Below are 22,217 nucleotides of genomic sequence, written 5' to 3' on the forward strand. Positions count from 1 at the left end.
GAAACAAAGGACAGACCATCCGTAAAGTATAGACTTCGTGAGATTTCATGAGATTTCATGAAGCACCCATTAAGAGATAAAGTTGTTATATTAGTAAATCGACGTCCCAATTGTATACCTCGAATCCATTACACACGTTTTTCGGATTAGGCGGTTCCCGTGCGTTGCGAAAGCCTGTCGTCGGCCGCACTTCGCGTGCACCGCGCCTCCTACGAGGAATTGCACCCCTGTAATTGCGGATGCAACGACGGAAGTGAGTGCACTCGCCGCGGCGTTGTACACTGTCATTAGAAATGCCAATATGCCGATCGGCGCACGGAAAAAGTGCACGCTTCCACGATCAGCAAGGAAAGGGGCGACCAATTACTCATCCCGCTATAAAACATCCACTTTTCCATGTCTCCGATCAGTTTTCACGTCGCGATTCTACGTCGAATTTCCCTTTGCCCGATAACGGTTACGATCGACGATGTGCAATACCTAGTGGGAATACGCTGTCGATTTTATCAAGCAACGATAGATTCTGTGTCAAATGGAAGGAGCGCCTGTTGCGCAGAAATGACGTCCAGGTGTCGATTTTTGTTCTATGAATTCGCGTGGACGTTGAATAACGATTAAGTATCAGTGTTGTTAAAAATAATTAATACCTTATCGTTTGATAAATTGTCTCGTAAAGAAGATCAATAACGATGTTTTTCCTGTTGTCGAGGAGAATACCAGGGTCCTATACGATGCTGGCGCTTATAGCGGCAAACCTGGTGATTTCGATGGCCGCACCGTTGTCGAAACGTTTGCCAGAAGACGCTTCGAACGACGCGAGAAACGGGTTCTCCGCTGTGCCAAAAATTCTGGAGATTCAGTTACCGCTGAAAATTGCGACCAAGGACGACTTGGTAGCATGGGCCAGGTACGTTATGGGTCTAATGGCGTCTCGAATAAATATCACTCTGACCACTGTGAAAGAGTCGCCGTCGAAACCTACTGGAAATGTCAAAGCTGCAGAGAGCAACAGAGGTTTCGACAACAGCAAAGGTTTCGAAAGCGTAAGACCACAGAGCAGCGGTAAAAATTTGGCGTTGCAAAATTTTGATAATATCAAACCTGTCAATGGTATCCGACATTATGCGAACACAAAGGGCTTCGAAAACACGAGATACGCCGAGAACTTTGAGAAAACGAAAATTCCAGCAGCCGTTAGAATTCTGGAGAACGGTAGACACACGGAAAACATAAGAATTGTAGAGAATGGTAGACATCCTGGAAACGTTCGACTTCTGGAAAACGGTAGACAACCTGAGAATGTTAGAGTTTTAGAGAATCGTAGACAACCCGAGAACGTTAGAGGCCCTCAAAGAAATGGGAATCTTCAGTTATCGAACGATAAGGTGTACGCTACCGCACAGTTGCCATCGTTTACGATCAACGGAGCGACTACGAAGAGTTTATTTAACAACAATCGACAACTTCAACCAACGTTTAACAGCTTCGCGATCACCGATACCACTGTTCCAAGTCCACTAGAAATCACAGCGAATATAAATATTCCTAGATCAAAATTCAAAGAGCCAACCATCAAAGATGCCTTTGACACGACGAATTTATTGAAATCCGCGGATCGACAGCTGTTTGTCCCTCAATTTCCTGACTTTGGACCAGCTATTGGCATCGACGTGAGACCTACTGATGTCATTCGAAATACAAACGTAGTTTCGCCTCCTGCGAGGACTTATCTACCTGTGACCACGACTAGTGACAACATCAAGTTCCCAAACGATCCTTTTGTTACTAGATACTTTTTCGACGGAGTCGAAAGGAATATTTCCAGTAACCTGGGTATCGCGGATGAGATCACGTTCACCACGCGGAGTCCTCTGGTTTTCAACGACGAAATACCATTGAAAGGCGTTGATTTTCTATCTCAACAGAGGAACATAAGCTCTGTACAGCCGCTGTTCAAAGTTCCTTTCGAAGCGGTGATTACGTTTACCCACGAAGAACCTGTACAAACGACCACGTTGAAGAGCGAAGGTGGCAAATACTTCACGATACCAACCAGAGATCCTCTTGATCAATTTCCACCGTATTTTGATACGAATTACACTGTGACCAACGAATCTGGACAAATCCACGTTGTATTCGATGATAGCATTGAAGTGAACGAAACAACGAACAGTTCTAAAAAGGAGGAGCGGAAGAAGCAAGAGAAGAAGAAGGACGGCGCGAAGAAGGACAAGTCGAAGAAACAAAAATCTGAAGGAAAGCGTCAGTCATCACCGATTAGTCAGTTGTTGAAGACGATAGTCGCGATCAGAAGAAATAATACTCCGTCGACGAATCTTACGCCGCCTCCGTTGAATCAACAGACGTCATCGACTACGCAGAAGGTTCCAGTGCGTCAAAGGGTTCCACAGTCTCAGAGAACTCAACTTTATCCTACTCAGAAGCCACCGGTAAGTTCAATGAAGAGTAAAAGTATCGTACACGTTTGACCAGTTGATATGGCGCATAATGTAAAGTGAACACAAGTGAAAATTCCCAATAGAAGCAGAATGTGCGTTTCTGTTAGTTTGAATTGTTTATCGTTTAAACGTCGTGGGCTTTAAGCGTTCATTAGCTTCGTAGATGTAAAAGGAGAACAAACGGTAAAGGTGTATCGGATTAGTTTCTTATATTTTTCTTTATAATTTATATTCTTATCTTTGCGAAGAAATGAGATAGCAAGAATCGTATAACTTCAAAGTTATTAGAAGTAGGCGGGTGAAAGATGTGCATAAATTGACACTGTATAAAATGAAAGTGTGAATTAATAAGGTTGCATTCGTTAGAGACAATGGCGTAGATAATGTAATTGGACGCGTTAATTACTCGATGTGCCTTGTTTATTACGAGCATCAACGAAATAATGTGGATTTGTTCGAGGCTTTATGGGTAAGCAAATAAAATGGAAAGTTGGTGTTACATAACACAAATAATTATGTAACACGTATACAACTTATGACTCGAAAAAGAATTGCGAAAATGAATGTATCATGTTTAACGAGAAATCGACTTATAGATTTCATACAGTCCACGAGGTATATGTGCGTATTTGATTTTCTGCAAAATAATTCTTTTCCATTCATCACGCCCCATCGTCTGTATATAAATCATAAATTAATCAACGATTTATTTATATACCTAATCAACGGAAATATTTATTTCTCTTTGGTCTGATTTTCTTCGGATTTATCGAACAAGAGATCGTTGTGAAAACTCGCGTGTGAATTTGCTTGCGTTCTCAACGTTACCGGTGTTATCCGAAAACAACAACGAACACGCATCAACGGAACCTTATTGAAGTCGATTCGTTTATTTCAGTCTGCGCTCAAACAGAAAGGAAGACGTAATCAGACGTCTTTGGCGCAACAAGTTGAGGTACGTTCGATCTCATTTTCTATGGTGTAGCATATCGCGATATATTATTATTACGAGAACTTTTAATCGATAGGACGATGACGACGACAGTGGAAGCAAAGAGGATAACGGCAGCAACGAGGACGATGATAACAAAGAGGACGATGGTGGGAAAGAAGGTAACAAAAGTAAAGAAAATAGCGGCGAAGATAACGATGGCATCGAATCCGACGAAGAAAATGATAACAAGAATGGCTCTAAAGAGAGTTCTAACCAAAGCGAGTCAGATGAAGACTATGACGACGACGAAGAAGGTGGTCCCATACAAACTATCATCGATTTACTTATGCTTGTCGCACCAGCTTTGGAAGATCTTAGCGACGTAAGAACTTTGACGAGGATTTCGAAATTATTAATAAACAACGTTAAACATATTAGGTTGTTTAATAAGTTCGTACCATGTTCATATTTTTCGCCGTGTCTTTTAAGAACACAAAGTAGTAAATGATCGAGATGAATAATTTTATACGATCGAATTCAATCTACAGAAGGCATTTGGAAGGAAAGATGAATGAATAATATACATTTTGATTTGTATATAGTGAGAAATTAGAACCAAGATATCTAAAGAAAGAGGCAATAATATAAAAGCTGGATAGATTAGTATAAAGCTTCTATATATAACAAGGAAATAAACAATACAAACTTATTGGATGATCTAATTGTATGAATATTATCGAATTTATCATGGATCCTACATTTGTTCATTTTTTCAGCCTGACTCCGACGCTGATATTGCCGATTTGCTCGAAGTAGGAATTCCAATACTTCAAGACCTGTCGGAAGTAAGAATTCTAATGAATCGTCTCGAAATGTTTCGTTTATTTAAAAAAAAAATTTGCGCTTTTAGGGAGATGGAGAAGCAGAAGGAAGCGATATCCCAGCACTGTTGCTTCCAATCTTGTTGCAACTTAGTCAAGTGAGTTATCAAGTTCCTGTAAAATTTTTCGCAGAGAAACGCAATGGATGAGAAGGAATACTGAGAGTGCAGGTAAGGTCAGGTAAAAAATAAAGTTTGTTTTAGGGTAAGAATGGCGAAAGAGATTCGGCTGCGATTTTGACACCGGTTCTTCAATTAGTCGCACCGCTAATCGGGCCCATTATTGGTCCATTGGCTGTACCATTGAGTCGTCAAATCAGTAACGTAAATATGATAATTTTTGGAAGTGTTTGTTTCTTCGTATTAGAAGGCAAATTGATGTGAATTTTAGGCTCCAGGTCAAGGTGGATCGAGTTTTGGTGATCTGATTAAGGCTTCATTGGGTCCCTTGCTCGAAGTACATATATATTATTTATTTACGATATTTTTTATTATTATTACCATCGTATTATGTTCTTTAGTAATGATATATTGATTTTATAAAATATCCATTTATTTCTAGCCGGTCGGACCTGGGAAGATGACGGTGCTCTCAAACCTAATCGCCGGAGTTGTCTCTAGTCTTAGCAAAGTACGCATTGACTTTTCTGTTAACAACAATTTGTTCTTCTCTAATAAATCGACCGTTTCACTATTAAACCAGTCTCATGTATACCATCGTGTACTGCCTCTCGATAGCTCTTGGAAATAATTGCAAACCTTTTAACACTAAAACTGCCAACCTAAAGATATTAAACGAAAAGCTTTCGCATCTTATCGATATAATGGACCATTATACAATTTTAATTTAAAATTTCGAATCTTTTGTAATATATTAATTAATAATTGATGATAATCAACGAACACCCGTTAACAGTCCTTTGGTTGTTGGATTTTTTATAGAATTCAGGAGCTGGTGGTAAATCAGATTTAGCGAGTCTCGTGAAAGCGGTGGTCGCTGGATCGATAGCAGGCACCAGTGCAGGTTCCAGTGGTTCGATTGGTGCCAAGGACACTTATGGAGCTCCCACTAGCTATGGTGCTGACCATGGTGCTCCTCGTCCATACGGTTATGTAAGTTTTCCCTTGTTCTTTTATTTCTTTCTTATTCGCCAGTACATTACGCTTGTCTCCTGTAACCCAGAGTCAAAAACATTTCCTGAGATTTTATTAGTAGATTGTGGATGTTTATGAAGATTCACATTTTCACGAAGAGACAAATAACCACACGAAATCTCATTTGATCTTTTATTTATTGTAACGAGAACTTGATTTTACGTGTTCTAATATTTTAGGAAAATATTGCCACCAAACGTTGTTTTAGGAAATTGTGAAAATGTACGTTTATGTTTCAATGTTTTATATATTTTTCTATATTACGTACATCATGTGCATCTTACGACGTTTAACCCTCTAAGCACATTTTTATAAACCGTTGCCTCCAAACGTAAAAAATCACAAAGCTAAATACGATGCTAAATGAAGTCGTTAATAAGCGATTAGATAATTAGAATGGCATTTCATTTTTCGACGACAGTCGATTAATGTGTTAAATTTTCCATAAATGCATAAACATCCGCAATATACTTGTTAGCTTTCTATGACTGAGCTTCTGAACTTTTCAGCCTAAACCATCATCAAACTCACTTGATCTGCTCGGCTCATCGATCAAAGACATCTTTAACGCGATATTAAAAGTGGTTGCTTCGTTAGTGAACGCTATTACGACTATTTTAGGCGCCTCGTCGAACAGCTCGAATGAACCGGTATCGGCACCTTACGGTCCGGCCCCACCCCCTAAATATGGCACGCCATCCAGTACATCGGTTCCTCTTAGCGAGACTATTAGCATAACTACCAGTAAACCACAACGATTAATAAGACTATAAATGATAATACATATTATCTTTATGGCGCCCTTACTTGTCGAGGTAATAATTTTCTATCGCGATTATGCCGAAGGAATAACAGGTTACCGAAATGTCTGTAAGTAAAAGTACTCGTGGATAAATGGATAGAATTCTAAGTTGATGTGGTTTTTACGAGAAATTTAAGACATCCATAGATGATGGGAATTACCTTTCATATTACTTAAAGTTATGTACATGAACAACGTGAAATGATTCCCGATTTTAGAGAATACGTTGCTATAGTATGAAAATGATAAATTAGATTTTATTTTATATGTTTTATATCTTGTGCTTTATTATTAATATATCTGTATTTTATATTTTATTATACTTTACTATTCAATGTCTTATATGTATATTGAAATTCTTATTTTTTTTCGAATTTAATTTGTCCCTTTGGAAGGGTTGAACGAAAGAGAAAGTCGAACGTCGATAGAAATTGCCTTGGAACGTTCAAACAAGTTACACGTATCTTCAAGATATACGTAATTAGTTTAGATATGCTGATTTATCATTTATTTTTATGTGAGAAATAAAAGTGAGTTCTTTGGCGCTCCGTCTGCCTTTTGATTTTGTCTAATATCGTGAAACTTAAGCGTGAAATCGATTAACTGTCGTTCACATACAGAGTCGCAGGAAGTCTCAGAATCGAGCAACAAAAGATTGTTAATTGCTTTATTATTAAAGAATTTAGTATAATTGCGGCAATGATCGTGCAATTGATATTGTATATAGATACGAGGCTAATTACTAATTTCGAGCTCGTGATAATCCAAGGATGCAAAATACGTCATCGATCTGATACTTTCGATTCGACCTAATTTGAAGCCATTCTATTCCAATCGAACATACATAATTATTATATTTTAAGCTTTGTTTTTCTGTCTATATTAAACTGTACTGTCGGTACTAGAACCTTCATATTATGCATTTGCATATTTCAATAACGACGATATTTTGCAAACTTTTCCACGAAATCATTGCACATACAGAAAGAATCAAAATGTTCAAAGTTTTGAGAAGCTAATCGTGGTTTAACAGCGTGACTTGAGAGAAAGTAGAAAATAGCAAAATATATCAACCATAAATTTCACATCTTAAATGTTATCATTTGTATATATTTTCCATAAAATGTTGAAAGCATTTGTAACCCAGAAACGCAGGAAACTGAGGATAAAGAGATATAAATTATCTTCTAAACTGATCTTCGTTTGTCGTTCTATTACACTGTTAATAACAATGATTAATAAATACCTCTGCATAGCAATAACAAGTTTAGTAGGAAGAGAACGAATAAAATTTCACTATTTTTCTCATATATTTATTTCACTATTAATTACAAACATGTGAATGTTACTAGTATTGATATTAGTTTGGTAAATTAAATACGATAATGTCGACAAAATGTCTTACTTACCTATTTGTAAGCGATTCTTTTTAAATTATTCCTGTGCTTGTACGTAGTTGTTGCACGATCTATATTTGCCACCTTGTCATTAAAAAAAATTGGGTTATCGTGATAAGGCAGCAGCTCGATAATTAGCAGGTTTATTAAAACATTGCAAAATGGTGGTTTCGTCACCTGCGTCGTATGAAACTAGGACAAAGAAATTCTATAATATCCGAATACAAGTCATTAAAATGACGTTCATTAATAACACGCATCGATGATGCGTATTTGTTTTTTAATATATTTCTATGTATACAAACAATTATTTATATATATATAAATATATTTATTCAGGGTCATAGATATTTGGAAATATGTTTCTTAATATTTCTAACAGAAAAGCTTCATTCGATAATCTCTTTTATATATAACAAATATACTTCTGCCACAAAAGTCGATAAATATGTGACCAACTTATTCCACGAACACGTGGAAGTGCATGACGTGTAATGAGATGGTGGATTACGTGACTCGGAAAGGGGATTGAGCGTATTTGGGCGTTGCATTCTCGAACAAGACAGATGTGGTTTCGCACATGACGTAACGGTTGTTGTTTCTCCTGAAAAGGACAGGGTAACCTATAAATTTACTCTCACCACCTACGGTACCCGTTCAATTAAATGATTCACGAGATGCTTGCATTTCATCGTTCCATTCTCAATTTTAATGAAAGGTTTCGCAGTTTTTTAAAAACTGTATGTACGTGGAATCCGGCAATCGTTCTTTTTATCGCCTTATGTCGCTGTAAAAAGGGACAGCCGAGTATTATAAAACATTTTGTTGTCAAACGTAACTATTTACGAGGTTTCCATCAATCGACGTTCCGATAATCGATCGTTTTGTTTCGGTATATTAAAAAATCAGGGTTCTATTTTATTTTGAGTATAATAGAAATAGTCACTAAACGAGAGAAATATTTATTTTCGATAGAATTATTCCCAATTTTAACGCGTTACATTTTCCTTACAAAAAAAAAAAAAAAAAAAAAAATGAGAAAAGATGAAAGAAGTGTTGAGAATTGTGGATGTTAATTGCCGAAATAAAAGTAAAAGAACACTAAGATTACACTTAGAATTTATATTAAAATAGCTTTACATTTATTTAATAAGCGATTTCTAAGATCTTCGTCGATATACATTTGCACGCGTCTCAGCACTCTTTTCGTCTCACCATCTTCCATACCACACTGCCAACGGAACAGTTACATTCATCTGTTTTCCTCACACATATGCTTCCACATACTCGTATTCACATACGTGTGTCACTACTACACGACCAATCTAGTCTAGCACACAACATTATACATATCTCAATAAGAAGTATGACGGTAATAAAAAGATGAGAGAAAAACAGGGAAAATGAGAAGAGACAAATGAGAAAAGAAAGAAAGAGGAAGAAAAAGACGTTTATTATTCTGTGAGTTAACGCGTATTCCGTAATACTGTCGTTCGTATACGATTACACAGCGTCATGGAGTAATCGGTAAATAGATGTATCATTGGTTGAACGCCTCGATTTCACTCGGATCATATAAAATCAATGAGATGCGACGAATTAATAGCGCGTTCAATAAATCGTTGGCTATTAATGGCGTTGATCGCGTTAAAAGTGAACGTTCTGGCGTCAATTCTCTGGCGATCATTCATCGATCCGTACACGGTGTTACGTGTCTGGAAAATAAGTTGAAAAATCGAACTTTTTGTTATCGAGCGTGACATGTATGTAAATGAGTTTGTGAAATTTCGAAACTATCTCATAACTCTTAGGTACAGAAAACGTACCTATCGTTGATAGTATCTACGCTGTAAATTATCAATGGTCTAACGCGACTCGTCGATTACGATATGTGCTCGATGTACTCGTCAAAAAACTATCTATTAGGTAAACTTTGACCTGGCGCGTTACTAAACCGACTGCAGTACGTTTTACGAGGATGTAAACCATTGAACGATGGTTAGATAACGTATTTTTATGCATATGTAAATTGTTAGTATTGCAAAAATGTGTAGTTTGCATAGAGTGTAATATAGTTTTTATTCAAAATTTATTGTTATAAATCGAAGACAATGAACATATTCAGAAAAGATTATTCGATTACTTGGTTGTTCGATGTTTGACGCTTGAGAACGTTATAATAAGAAATTAAGCAGACAACATGACTGTGAAATATATTACGCATAACTGTATTAGTAATTTGCTTATGTAAGTACAATATTAATATTTACCGATGGAACTAAATTAAAACTGATTTTCGTTGATACTGCAAAACTTTCCCATACTTGTTACAATGAAGCACGTATCTTTCTATTTATATCTCGTTCCTTTAATCACGTTTAGAAATACAAATTTACATAAGCATCCGCAGTTTAATGATCGTCTATGGTTTCAACAACCGTTAAATAGGAGATTATTATCAACTTAAACGCTAGCTGTTTGCTCGAACACTTCGTGAGATCTTTCAATCAGATCTCAAAGAAAGGGAAAGAGAGAGATGGTCGTTTAAAAATTCGTTGCATGCTTTAAAATCGCGTTCACGGTCGAGGCTGGCTCCGGAGTTGGAAGGTGAAAGTACATTTCACCGTTTGACCTATGAATGAACGCGGAAGATCGCGTTCTTCCGTTCATTCGTGTCACCACCCACGATCAACTTGCATTACCCGTTTCGTGTACTTGGCAATATCGTTATCGGACCGTGAAAGTCACGCTGGAACTGTCGAATTTCCGGTAGCACCGTTCAATGGACACTGTATGATATACAGGAACTTTAATATACATCGAAACGTTTTTCCCGATTTCATTTTTCCTTTTCTCGTTCAACGGGTTTACCGACCATGCTAAACGATCACGGAAGACTTGACGATGGTCGTACATTATACGCTGTATGAACTGGGATATCCGATGGCCAATAACGTATCCATTGATTATAGGAATATTCGAAAATTTACTCGACACGCAACTTGATACGCTAGAACCTCTTTTATACCGTAATAAAGTTTTAGTTCAATTAACTCGGTCCGATTAACTCATTGAGAATCAACGTTATGTCAATGCAACATTTCACTTGCAATTGAAGAGGTTTTTGGAAAACGTGTTTATAATATAAAATAGTGAATTGTGTGCGGGTAAATTGGAAATTTTGTTGGAATGTTGTTTATAATATCGTTTTATTATTTTCAATGGTCTATCGTTTGTATGTTCATAAAATAAATAATAATTTCATAATACGTAGTTTGGCTAGAAAATACATTCTTATCGATATACATATTTATCACAGATTTATAGATCCTTTTCTAGAAATAATTCTTCTGAACTTTTTTCAATTTCAATTATCAAATCTACTTTTATAAAAAATAACGAAGGATAGTATTTTCATGATACGTGTTCTCGTTAGTATTTCTTCTCGCCAAAGAGATCAAAGGATTTATGAGATGGTCTACTTTTTTTATTTATAAAATATAACATCTGTTTTTGCATGTGCTCTGTATAATGCACTTCTGTAATATATCCTTGATAGATCTTTTGTACCTTCACGAAACAGAATGTTGCAACATTTTACGTGAATGACGCTGTTTTTCACATTATCTTATTACTTAGTCGTTAGTGGATTCTCATTACTTAATTGTTAGTGGATTAAATGAATTCCTGTCCATTTAATTTAATTATTGTCTGAGCCTAAACTCGCTCATTTATACTTATTTTTTAACGATAAAATTTAATTATAAACTGAAAGTCACATAGCGAATATACGAAGGGTCCACCGGAAAAGGGGAAAACATCGAATTTTAAAAGCTTTTCCGTATGCTCCTGCGTTTGTTTCTTATTATTGGCTATGTCACACTGTGAATTAAAATTTTCTGTGTTTCACAGTAGTTACAAGATATCCAACCCACGACGAAAAAATGAGGAATGTCAAATAAAAACAGTGCAAGAAAGGGGAATGCTTCGAAAATTGAGAATAATGCAAAATAATGTGAAGAATAATTTTATTTTCACGTTATGATACTATATATAGAAAAAATAAATATTCGTTTTCTGGGAAACGTTAAAACTTGCAGTTCCCCCTTTTTCCCGTGTGTTACATTTGTTATAACTATCACATATACATATAAATTCCAGTTTTATGAACTTTTCTCACGATGGAATTAGATAAGTGGAATTCTACTGTATGTAACACATGTTTTTTCTGAATATTTAAATCTCATTATTCATAAGTTACTAAGGGACAGGCATTGCAGAATTAAAAAAATAAAGTTTATCAAACATTCTGTATATAAAACAGACAACTGGTTGAATGGTTCTCCTGGTTTTTTTTTTTGCATAATAATGTAATATGGTCGCCAACAGGGAAGGCCGTTCACTCTCAATTCTCAAAAGAAAGTTGTACTTTTCGTCATCGATGGGACACCGGTTGACCCTCGAACCGTATTTGCGAAATTTCTTTCGATCTTATTGCTGGCCAGTGGAGAAACTTTTCTGTATATTATTTACCTCTAGTCCTTTCTATCTTTTCCTATTCACGTGTATTCGAAAAACGAAGGAAGAGATGAACAAATCGGATTGGTAGCAAGAGGAACCTTTGCACCTGTCAACCGTTTTTCGACTTTCGGTTTCTTTGCGTTCGGGTCGTGTCGATGAATACGTACGGCTTACAGTCGAGATTTTTCAACGCGACAATATATGTATATTGCGTTGTGTCGTAATAATTCCAGAAACATTTGATCCTTGACCGCTTCTTGCAAGTAGAACTATAGAAAATAAGTGCGGTGACTATAAACAGTATTTGCACACCATTGTATCTATGTTTTAGCATTTACATATTAATTGCCCAGAAGCCAATCTTTTTGCGGTCAAAGGTTAGGTCAGAAGCTATAGGTCAAGATAAGTAGAAAATATCATATAGATATATGTGATTGGAAACGTTATTAAGCAATTATAACAAAAAAGACAATATATGACACGAGCAGTAACAAAGACGCGTTACTATGCAATGAGGTATTAGAGTGATTGAATAGATTAAGAATATTTACATCTAGTATTGTCAGTAGGTTCGTTCATAATACTTGTACAACCCTAACTACAGTCCACGAGAAAACGGCGGGATGTCAATTTTAACAAATTTTCAGTTTACCGGTCTTCCATATGCCTCTGCGCGTCGATTACGTCGCATTAATTCGAATTAAAATTTTCTGAACTTTACAGTAGTTATAGAAAATTGATGAAATTCATTTTTTACTGTTAAATGATATATATTATTTAAAATTAGAAATAAAAATTGAGACTGCTGAAGAATAAAATGTTTTATTTCGATATAATATCTATGAGAAGATAAGAAATTCTGACTTCTGAAGTTTATTTATTGAAACATAAATTTTCGCTTTTTCGGAAATGTTAAAACTTGAGATTTCTTCTTCTCAGCGTGAAGCCTTTATATGATGTTCATATGACATCTTTACCTGGTCCTGACTTATAGGATATACTGATAACATCTGCATATATTTACGCGTATAATTACGCGATTATTCAATTCTCAGGAAATAAATACAGACGAATTAATCGGCAGATGATGCCATGAATAATGGTAAATTATAAAAAACGGCAACCGTAACACATCATCACATTTCTGCACTTTTTAGTTCATAGAGTTGCTTGATACGGCCTCTGTACAACTCATACAACTCAGGCTCGAGTATATTACATTTCGTAGCATTTAATAATACATTTTTAAAAGATTAAAAATTTTACTACAAAAGTTGGTATCACGACGATGAAACATAGAAGAACCTGATCAAACATTTTTCGTAGTCATTGTAGATCTTCAAGAAAACTAAAAAGAAAATAACTCACTGATCTCACTAAAGAAATAAAATAATCAAACTCGAAGATGGTATCCCGCTGCGGGTAGCCATTCACATGTTATTTAACGATTAAGTTAGACAAATTTATTAAATGTCCATCTGGACAAATTGTAAAGTACAAATTAAATAATAAAAAAGAAATTGTAGATCTTCATTGAAGTCAAAATCATAGTTACATCTTGAGAACTAAATTCGAAGAGAAGCAGGAGTTACACGCTGTAATAAATAAAAACAATATCTGACTTTCTACAAAAAGAAGTAAATTTTGACTGCGTTTCGAAATATTGTTTAATATATTTTTCGAGGATTCGTACAACAAACACTGTGCCTCTTCGCATCCATTACTATTAATTCGGTTTACTATGTTCGAAAACGAGGCGGCCTACACCAGATCTAAGTATGTTTCTCTATTGGCATCTATTATGTTTGCGCAAGCTATTAGATGAAATTGCGAGATCGACTACCGGAACAGAGATTGATCCGGTCGATACAGTCTGCTTGAATATTTCGAAACATTGTAACCGGATTCTGCGACAAAATACCTGTACCGATATAATCAAGTTTGTATTGACGTGATTCTGGTAAATCATAGTTTTTATGGTAATAAGAGAAAACACGTCCTGCCCTTTTTTTTTCGATGATGCAAACCTTATCACGGGCATTATACGTAGATATAAGTATTAGTTGCGTAAAACATATCTAAGAATTGGAACTTTGAACCTGACGCAATTTATTAGAATTTTTATATTAATTAAAATGTTACGAAATAATTATTAGCTATACTTATCATAATTAAGCGAATTTTTGTGCATGAGAAATTTAAGTGATTAAAAATGTAAAAGATATATATAATATGCAAAAATATACGAAATATTCTCGTATAATCCGAAATCGAATTCGAATCACTTTGATCTTGCATTTATTACTTTTAATAAGATGTAAAATAACATTTAGAGGTGTGGATAAATTTTAATATCAAAGTTAACGTTAAATTAGTAATATTTTATTGCATAATATGCTTCATCTTACCATTCTGGCGAATATTTTGAAACTTCTTTCTCAAATCCAATAATATAGTAATTGCGAACGAATATAAATAATTTAACAAGGTAGATATTTTCTCTACAATTTGTAAATGGAATTTGAGTGTGGTAAATTGCAGGACCATTACCCGATTGGAATGTTTTACGATGAAAAGAACTATATGACATATGACATAAGTTTGTGACCTATAAGTTTCTGTAATAATAAATTAATTACTGTGATATAATATTATTAATATTTATAGCATAGTGTATCTAATAGTAAATTACCTTCGATCTTTCAAACTCTCCTTCTGCATAAAATGGCAACTAAATACAATATTATCTGACGCTGAAACGATTTTCTTTTCCAGGCTAATTGCCGACCTGGCTATGGTGGAAGGTGCTAAAGAGTTCTTTCACAACGTCTTTCACCACATCAATTTCATCTCTAATTAAATAAACATCATGAATGATCAACTCATAAACATATGGATCTTCGACCTTAATCCTGCCCAATAACTAGGTCACAAAGACAAAGTTCGCGGCCTTCGTTGCGTCCTTCGATGACACAGAATCAAAGAACATCGTTTTATGAGCGACGAATCCTTGTCATGAGTAAAATTTTCCAAGATATACTTTTATATACCCATAGTAAGTAGGATACATTTTTTTAATATTTTTCATTGATGTTAATTTAAATGCAGATATGCGATTAATTTATAGACGTTTTATTGCATTAAGAATAGATTGTGATAGAATACGTAATGAAATATAATTATGATTCACTGCATCAATTTAAAGTTAATGACGGTTTTCTCAACATCGATTCATATAATATGCATCTGTAATTAACGACATTCTAATACAATAGTCCATGAGTTTCTCAATGACAATGATTTCAACACAGAACGAGATGAAAGCGTAAACTCTATTCGTTGCAATGATCAATAATCACGTATATAAAGTTGTTAATAAAATTGTTTGCACTTATGACGATCGATTAATCTTTTGTCGAGAGCTCACTGTTCGAATACTTGCGTAGCCATTTACATACTAAGAAAAAATAAAGAAAAACGTCTCAATGGTTTGATGAACTTTTTAATTGAAACACCTCCCCTAATCACGTTTGCTCGGCGATTTCTTCTCGAGAAGGTGAAACCTAATCAGCAGCCGCAAAGTTTAAGGTCTTGGACTGTGTACTCTTTCATGCGGAAATTTCACAAGTTTTCGCGTTACGCAACAACATGATTGGAAATACTTTTACTCTCGAGTCTGCTCTCCTGTCGCGGTCCAGCTTCCTATTTCGCGCATTATTACGTGTCGACTAATTCGTGGTCGAACAATACGAAGCTTGAACTGTTGATGAGTGAACGCGCCATGGAAAGATCTTCTAAACCGAACGAATTGAATCTGGCGATAAATAAAGTGCGATCCTGTTCTTTGGTACTTTTACTTTCTTCTAGGACAGATGTTTTCGTTTCGTGGAAGAGACTCAAGCGATCCACTTGTTAGTCCCTGTGTACGTAACAATTACACAAACGAGTTATAAAAGGGTTTGCGTAACTGAGGAATAGAATTGTTACGACGACACATCGAAGCTTATCGAATTGTTCTCGTAGTGCTCTTCCATTGTACTTCGAGAGAAAGTGACGTGTGTTACTTGATCGTGAGGAAATGGGAATTATTTACTGTACACCTTTTATATTTCAAACCATAAGATATACTATCGCTCATAAGTATAAATTACCTATTAAAATCATGGTAATAATATACTTTCCTATTTGGCACATACAAAGGTATACTTCTATGTACATTTGTTATTCAAATATCACTGGCTGCATTACATCAGAGGTTTCTTTTTGTGTCTATGTAAAAGACCTTCGTAACCAATTTTATAGCTCAAAGAATCTAAAAATAATCTTTGTTTTAATAATACATGTATTTTTTATATATATGTTTTTTAATAATAATAATAATAACGTTATAGTTTAAAGGCAGCCATCAAGTTTAACTAATAAATCATCAGTTATCACAACTCTGTTAGTATCCTACACTTTGTAATTGTAAGAAATTACACGTTACTAAATATCACTACAAAAAATCTCGCGTGATAGTGGCAAACTGATCGAATTCATCACGAAAAGTACAATTACAATTTATCCGATGATAACAAATAAAAATATCCTGTAAAGTAATATTACCCCATCGTCGTTGATTCTTCAGATTATTCGACCATTTCTGAACTTTCTAATTAACATGGAAGCTGCGTTGCAGTAATCTCCGCCGTTGGAAATTGTTCTCGATAGAAAAGCCTTCAGAGGATACTAATTGCAAGTCCAGGTTGCGAAACGCGACTCAGAACAAGTGTATCCACTTTGTTACATGGCTCATGTAGCGGCATAGAGAGTTGCATCGTGTAATCGCACGCAATCTCGACACGTGGAATTTTATCGATGGAGATCTTCCTTGGCAATCAATGCAAGAAGATCGGTTTTTCTTCCAGGCTCTCTTTGAAAGTAAAATCATATAGCGTTTTAGGCCATGGTTGCGTGGATGCATACTCGCACGAATTCACGTTCTAACGAACTTAATACGCGAATAAATAAATATGTACATACATACAGACGTAAATTTCTATGACTTCATTGCAGTCTTGTGATATTTTATTTGTTAGGAAAAATACCTGCGTAGCACGATCTCGATCAACGTTACGCCTTTCTCGTGAATAATTCGTACCTGTGCCACGCGTTTTATCATTATGAAAGCCGCGATAAGATTGAGTTTTCAGAGGGACGACGAAAATTAAGAACTTTCTCTGGTCGGGAAGGAACTCGTACCAATATCGTAACGCTTTGTTGTTTTGCAAAAGTAAATTATGGAATCGATGTAATTCGCGTAAACCGGTATTATGGCTGGAGTGGTGTTTATAAACGTATGGTTGACTTGTTGAATATAGCGCCGATGTAGGAAGTTCCGTGGTCGAGCGGAGAAAGTAGAGACGGTATATGTATTTATTCGTGTTGCGGACTGATACGCATATACTTAACGATCGCTACAAGGCGCTATAAATTTCTTGATCCACAGTTTCGAATACAGCAAAAGTTCAGGAACATCAGAGAATCACACAGTTCGTGTAGCGCTGTCTGACAAATTAATCCTTTTCTTCTGATCTGCAACATCCGTTGAGTAATCTTTGTAGTGTTTTATGTGGAAACAGAACTGCTGTTCAACTTTTAAAAAGTTAACTGTTAACTTCAACTGTTACGTGAAGATTAAAAACGCTGGAAAATTTAATTTATTTTTGAAAAACAAAAAGGCTCTTTTTAAGTATATCAATATAAAGTATTAAATTTTGTAGTTTTAAATGGTTGTAAATTACACGCGCCTTAGTGGAATCATTCAATGGATATTGACGATGAAAATGAGAAAATGTTGGATCGCATAACGAGGATTCGTTGATCCTTTGACTGTAATTTTTCATTCACGTAATAAAAGCATTTCACGTTGAAATAAATGGATTCATCTAACCTTCTGATCCTCGTATTGTTTTCAATCTAACCGCACAACTATTTGTCGGATATGTAATATGTGTTTTGTAATTATAATGATATACAATTCTGCGTCGTTAACATAACGAAGTGAAAACAGAGCGCAAGAGGCAAAAGAAAGTAATTCTTTTTCTAACACGGAAAACATAATCCTTAATTGGTAGAAAGTGTTAAAAGCTTAGTTTTGTGTATTAAATTTAAAAATATAGAACAGATCTAAGCACAACCTTATGCAATATGTTTAGCAATATGTAGCAGACTTGTACTTGAATTTCTCGCTGTTCATTAGCTATCTATAAATGTTAGTGTTTAAGATCTTCGGAATTGTATTAAAGGAAGCGTACAAAGTCTATTTAGGAGTTGCAGATTTACTTATTTCGTTGTTAAAGTGAATAAATAAATCACTAATAAAAATATATTAGAGTATAAGTCAAGCACTCGTTAAAATTCCATTCAAATAAATGAAATTTCACTGTAAAAATGTGTTTGGAAATTTTGTGAAATTGGATAGCTCCGCAGCTTCTCTCAAAATCACCTAATCCCTTGCGAATGGAAACATACGAATTTATTTATACAACGACCTCCTTCCTTTTCTCATTTTTTATCTGTAGGAATAAAAGCAAATAAAAATTGTCATGTCATCGATGCATTTCTAATTGCGTCACTAGAGCGCAGAAGGTAAAACATACCTGACATAACTCCATACAATGAAACACAATGACCCGAGATTTTCTATAGGAACATCGAACGTTCCTATGACCCATCGCTGCAAATACAAACACGTACATGGTCACGTGAAGCCATTATAGACGAACTGAGGTTGGTAAATGGATACATGTAACATACGTAGACACAGGTAGCGTTACGTAAACGCAATTCAGCCTGGCTAGCGAGGAAGAAACTCTAGGATGGACCACGTCGCGGTCTCTGTCGTGACCGTGCGAATTCTCGACAGCGAAAGTATCGTACACTTTCGACCCGATCAGCAGCTCGATCATCCCGCCGGAAGATCCTGATTGATAGTAAATCATCCGATGATTTAGGTCTTATTCAGCACGTTCGCCAATGTTTGCGGTAGAGTTTCGATAATGCGGAGAAACAGTAACTTTCCTCCGAAATACGAGAAAGTGGGTTAGAGTACATCATGCAATTAATCAAATCATTACATGGTCGGTTCGTTACCTTGCATTGTAGTATAGCCCATTAAGAGGCTGATGATTTCCTACAAATATTCGTCCGTGTGTTCTCGAACAATAGAAAATGCTCGTGACTCATAATGCAATTAGGATTCTTCTCTTTCCCCTGTATCATCACTAGACTGCGGACGTTTATGCAAATTAGCATTTTTGTCGACACTAATGAAATGGGACTTCAAATAGATATCTTATAAGAGGTAATTTGCTTTCGATATTTTCTACGTGTTTACGCATTCTTGAATTTTTCATAAATACATAAACATCCGCGGTATAATTTTCACAGACCGGTGACGAGCTAATCAATGATATTGTCAATTATGTCTCTTCTGTAAATGAGATCATCGGAGAGACACACTGAGCAGATTGTGGATTTGTATGTAATTTTATATATTTTTTGGGGAGGGAGAAATAAATAAATAAATGGAATTTACCTAGCAATTTGTTTCGCCTATTAAAACTTACGACGAGTACTCCACTTTGGATATTTCATATATCTACTTTTGTATATTATTTACTGTCTGGATTTTTGCATTTTTTAATTTATCATAACAACCTGTGATATGACATAGATTTCTTTAATAGCAAAGTACGTCAATCGTTATGGAGAAATGCCGGTAGCGGAGGAAAAAACGATTCGAACTAATTAAGTCACGCGGTGCTAGAATTACGCCATAAATTTCGCCCACCTTCGTCGCCAGCGATAGAGTAGCGGGCGTTTCATTCGACCAATTTCCCCGTTACAACTTTCCTTCGTGGCGGCTGGCTCTTCGCCTCTATCCCGGCATCGGAGGCGTCGCGTATCGAGCTTCGACGTATCGATACTGACCCGCTCTGTAGCGCCGCGAATAAAACGTCTCGGGATACGCAGGTATCCAAAAACATCGAGTTTTCCCGCGGCTACCGTCTGAAATACCGATTATGAGAAAAGAGCGAAGATAGAGAAGAAATAGTGTATGCCATCGTAGTGAATTTTGTGGTGAATATTGACAGAGACAGTTGAGAACCATTAGAGAACATCACTGAAGAAGGCACGTGCGGCGGAACCTAGTTGTACCATAGTTGTTGTTAAAAATCGTTTTTCTTCATCTGAAACTACCAGTCTGTTATCGAAAGTTTCGACCAACCTAGTCGCCAAATGATATTTACACTTTTCGACTTTTTGTGGTTTTTCTAGAGACCGTTTACTCGACAGTGAGTGCAACTTTGTCGCCATTCGCGAAACCAGTTACTCCGGATCCTGATAATTGATCTATCGAGCGATATATCCATCAAATAATGTGAAAATCATCGAAATCACCTGGTTGAACCGTTACGATATACTCAGTGAACTCTGACGATCGTTAAACCCGCGTTCGAGGTGATCCAGATACGTAAGTAATCGATCGAGTGGTTCTATAACGAACGTTAGATGAATGCGTTACATTAGATGGAAAAAGTTCTAGCGTTTGCAGCTCTTCAACTAGAAAGTTGCTTACCACTTTTCTCGTCACGAAAATCACTTGCACAGTAAGTGCGTGTTGTAGATGAATTTATACGATACTAGAGAACGAAACAAATTTAGCGTTTCAAAGGAGTTTATTGTTCCTGTCTCTTAAAGTATGTTGCACAAGGAGAGTCATCGAATGCAAACACGAATCTGTCGTGGTCAAGTAACTGACGTGGAATGAGAGGTGCCGGAACATCCGCTTTCTTTTAGAGGTCCAGTCGTTGCGCAAGAACCGCTATCTCCGGCACCAGATGAGCACTTCGTCCTGTCTCGGGTTACCTTTCTTCGGAACCGGCTAAAAAAACGTCTTGCTTGTTCTCGGAAGGTGCGCGATCCGTTACTTTCGTCAAGACTATCGACTTTCATTATTGGTCAAACGATACGTCCCAAATACTTTACCCAAATGCATACCTTCCGATTTTTTCGATGGGTTCCATCCTCGTTGTCTTTCTTCCCCTTTAGGAAGTTTTTTTTATATCGTAGATGCAAGTGATACAGTAGAATTGTAAAGTAAAATGTTAATTAGAATCTATTAATTAACCTAGTCGCAATTATAGCCATATTATGAATACACATTGGTCAGTTTCTTAGAAATCAATGTCCATCGTCGTTAGTAATTCAACAATGAATGAAAAAAGAATATTTTAGAATACAACCGAGTAAATACGATAACGATTCTCTTCCACGGTATATATATATATTTTTGCGTGATCTACATTTCGTGTATCCCTGTATCATTAAATTCCTCGTAAATGCATAAACGTTCACAGTCTAGTTACAGTTCATTTTTAACTTATTTATCTTAAAAGCTCTAGTTTTGTAACTCGCCGGTGAATTACTCAACGATTTATTTTTTCAAATTGCACCGCAAAGGAAATTGCTCTGAGTTACAGTTTACGTAAATAACACATCTTACGCCTGTGAACGAAATTCTAAATCCTCTGGTTCCAAGAAGACCGCAAATTACATATTTCGATCATCTGAACCTGCGAACTCTAACATTTGACCGATTTTTAGACTTCGTCATATCGTCCACGCTCGACCACACCAGAGGCCTCTTTTCTAACACTCATTCACACTTTGTTTCTCTTTAATCCTTTCTCCGCTCTGTTCTCCCTCTCTCACTAGCTGCTTGGAAAGTTACCAAGTCTGGCCGCGTTTAAAATACCTCACGCGTTTACGCATCCAAGCGCTGTGTGGCACCACGCGACGAGAAACGAAGATGAACGACCGTCTGACCACATAACGGCTCGTACTACTTAACCAACTAAAACCTTTGCCCGCCGTTGTCAAAACGACTTTAGATCGTAGCCTCTTTCTCATCCGAGGACGATTTGCATCTCGTGACGAATCGCTAGGATAACGTATTACCGTTTTATCTTTCGCGTTTCATTCGCGGAACGAGGTCTGTCAATGACGAAACGCTGTTTCCTTT

At 36.2% G+C, this 22,217-nt stretch overlaps 2 protein-coding genes across 2 annotated transcripts in view; both read left to right on the forward strand.

The window, feature by feature from the left end:
* Positions 1 to 6,201, forward strand: LOC122573719. Its single transcript, XM_043740483.1, is given in 10 exon segments — positions 1 to 2,450; positions 3,358 to 3,414; positions 3,488 to 3,775; positions 4,170 to 4,238; positions 4,304 to 4,372; positions 4,478 to 4,597; positions 4,665 to 4,730; positions 4,836 to 4,904; positions 5,216 to 5,360; positions 5,918 to 6,201. Coding segments are annotated over 10 exon segments (2,928 nt in total). The 5' UTR covers positions 1 to 689.
* Positions 5,046 to 22,217, forward strand: part of LOC122574879 — a 25,672-nt gene continuing 8,500 nt past the window's right edge. Inside the window, exon 1 of the mRNA XM_043743079.1 lies at positions 5,046 to 5,386. The gene's annotated coding sequence lies outside the window, so the exon portion shown is untranslated. The remainder of the gene's footprint in view (positions 5,387 to 22,217) is intronic.

Source organism: Bombus pyrosoma, linkage group LG2 (genome assembly GCF_014825855.1).
Source record: "Bombus pyrosoma isolate SC7728 linkage group LG2, ASM1482585v1, whole genome shotgun sequence".
Taxonomy (NCBI): Eukaryota; Metazoa; Arthropoda; class Insecta; order Hymenoptera; family Apidae; genus Bombus; species Bombus pyrosoma.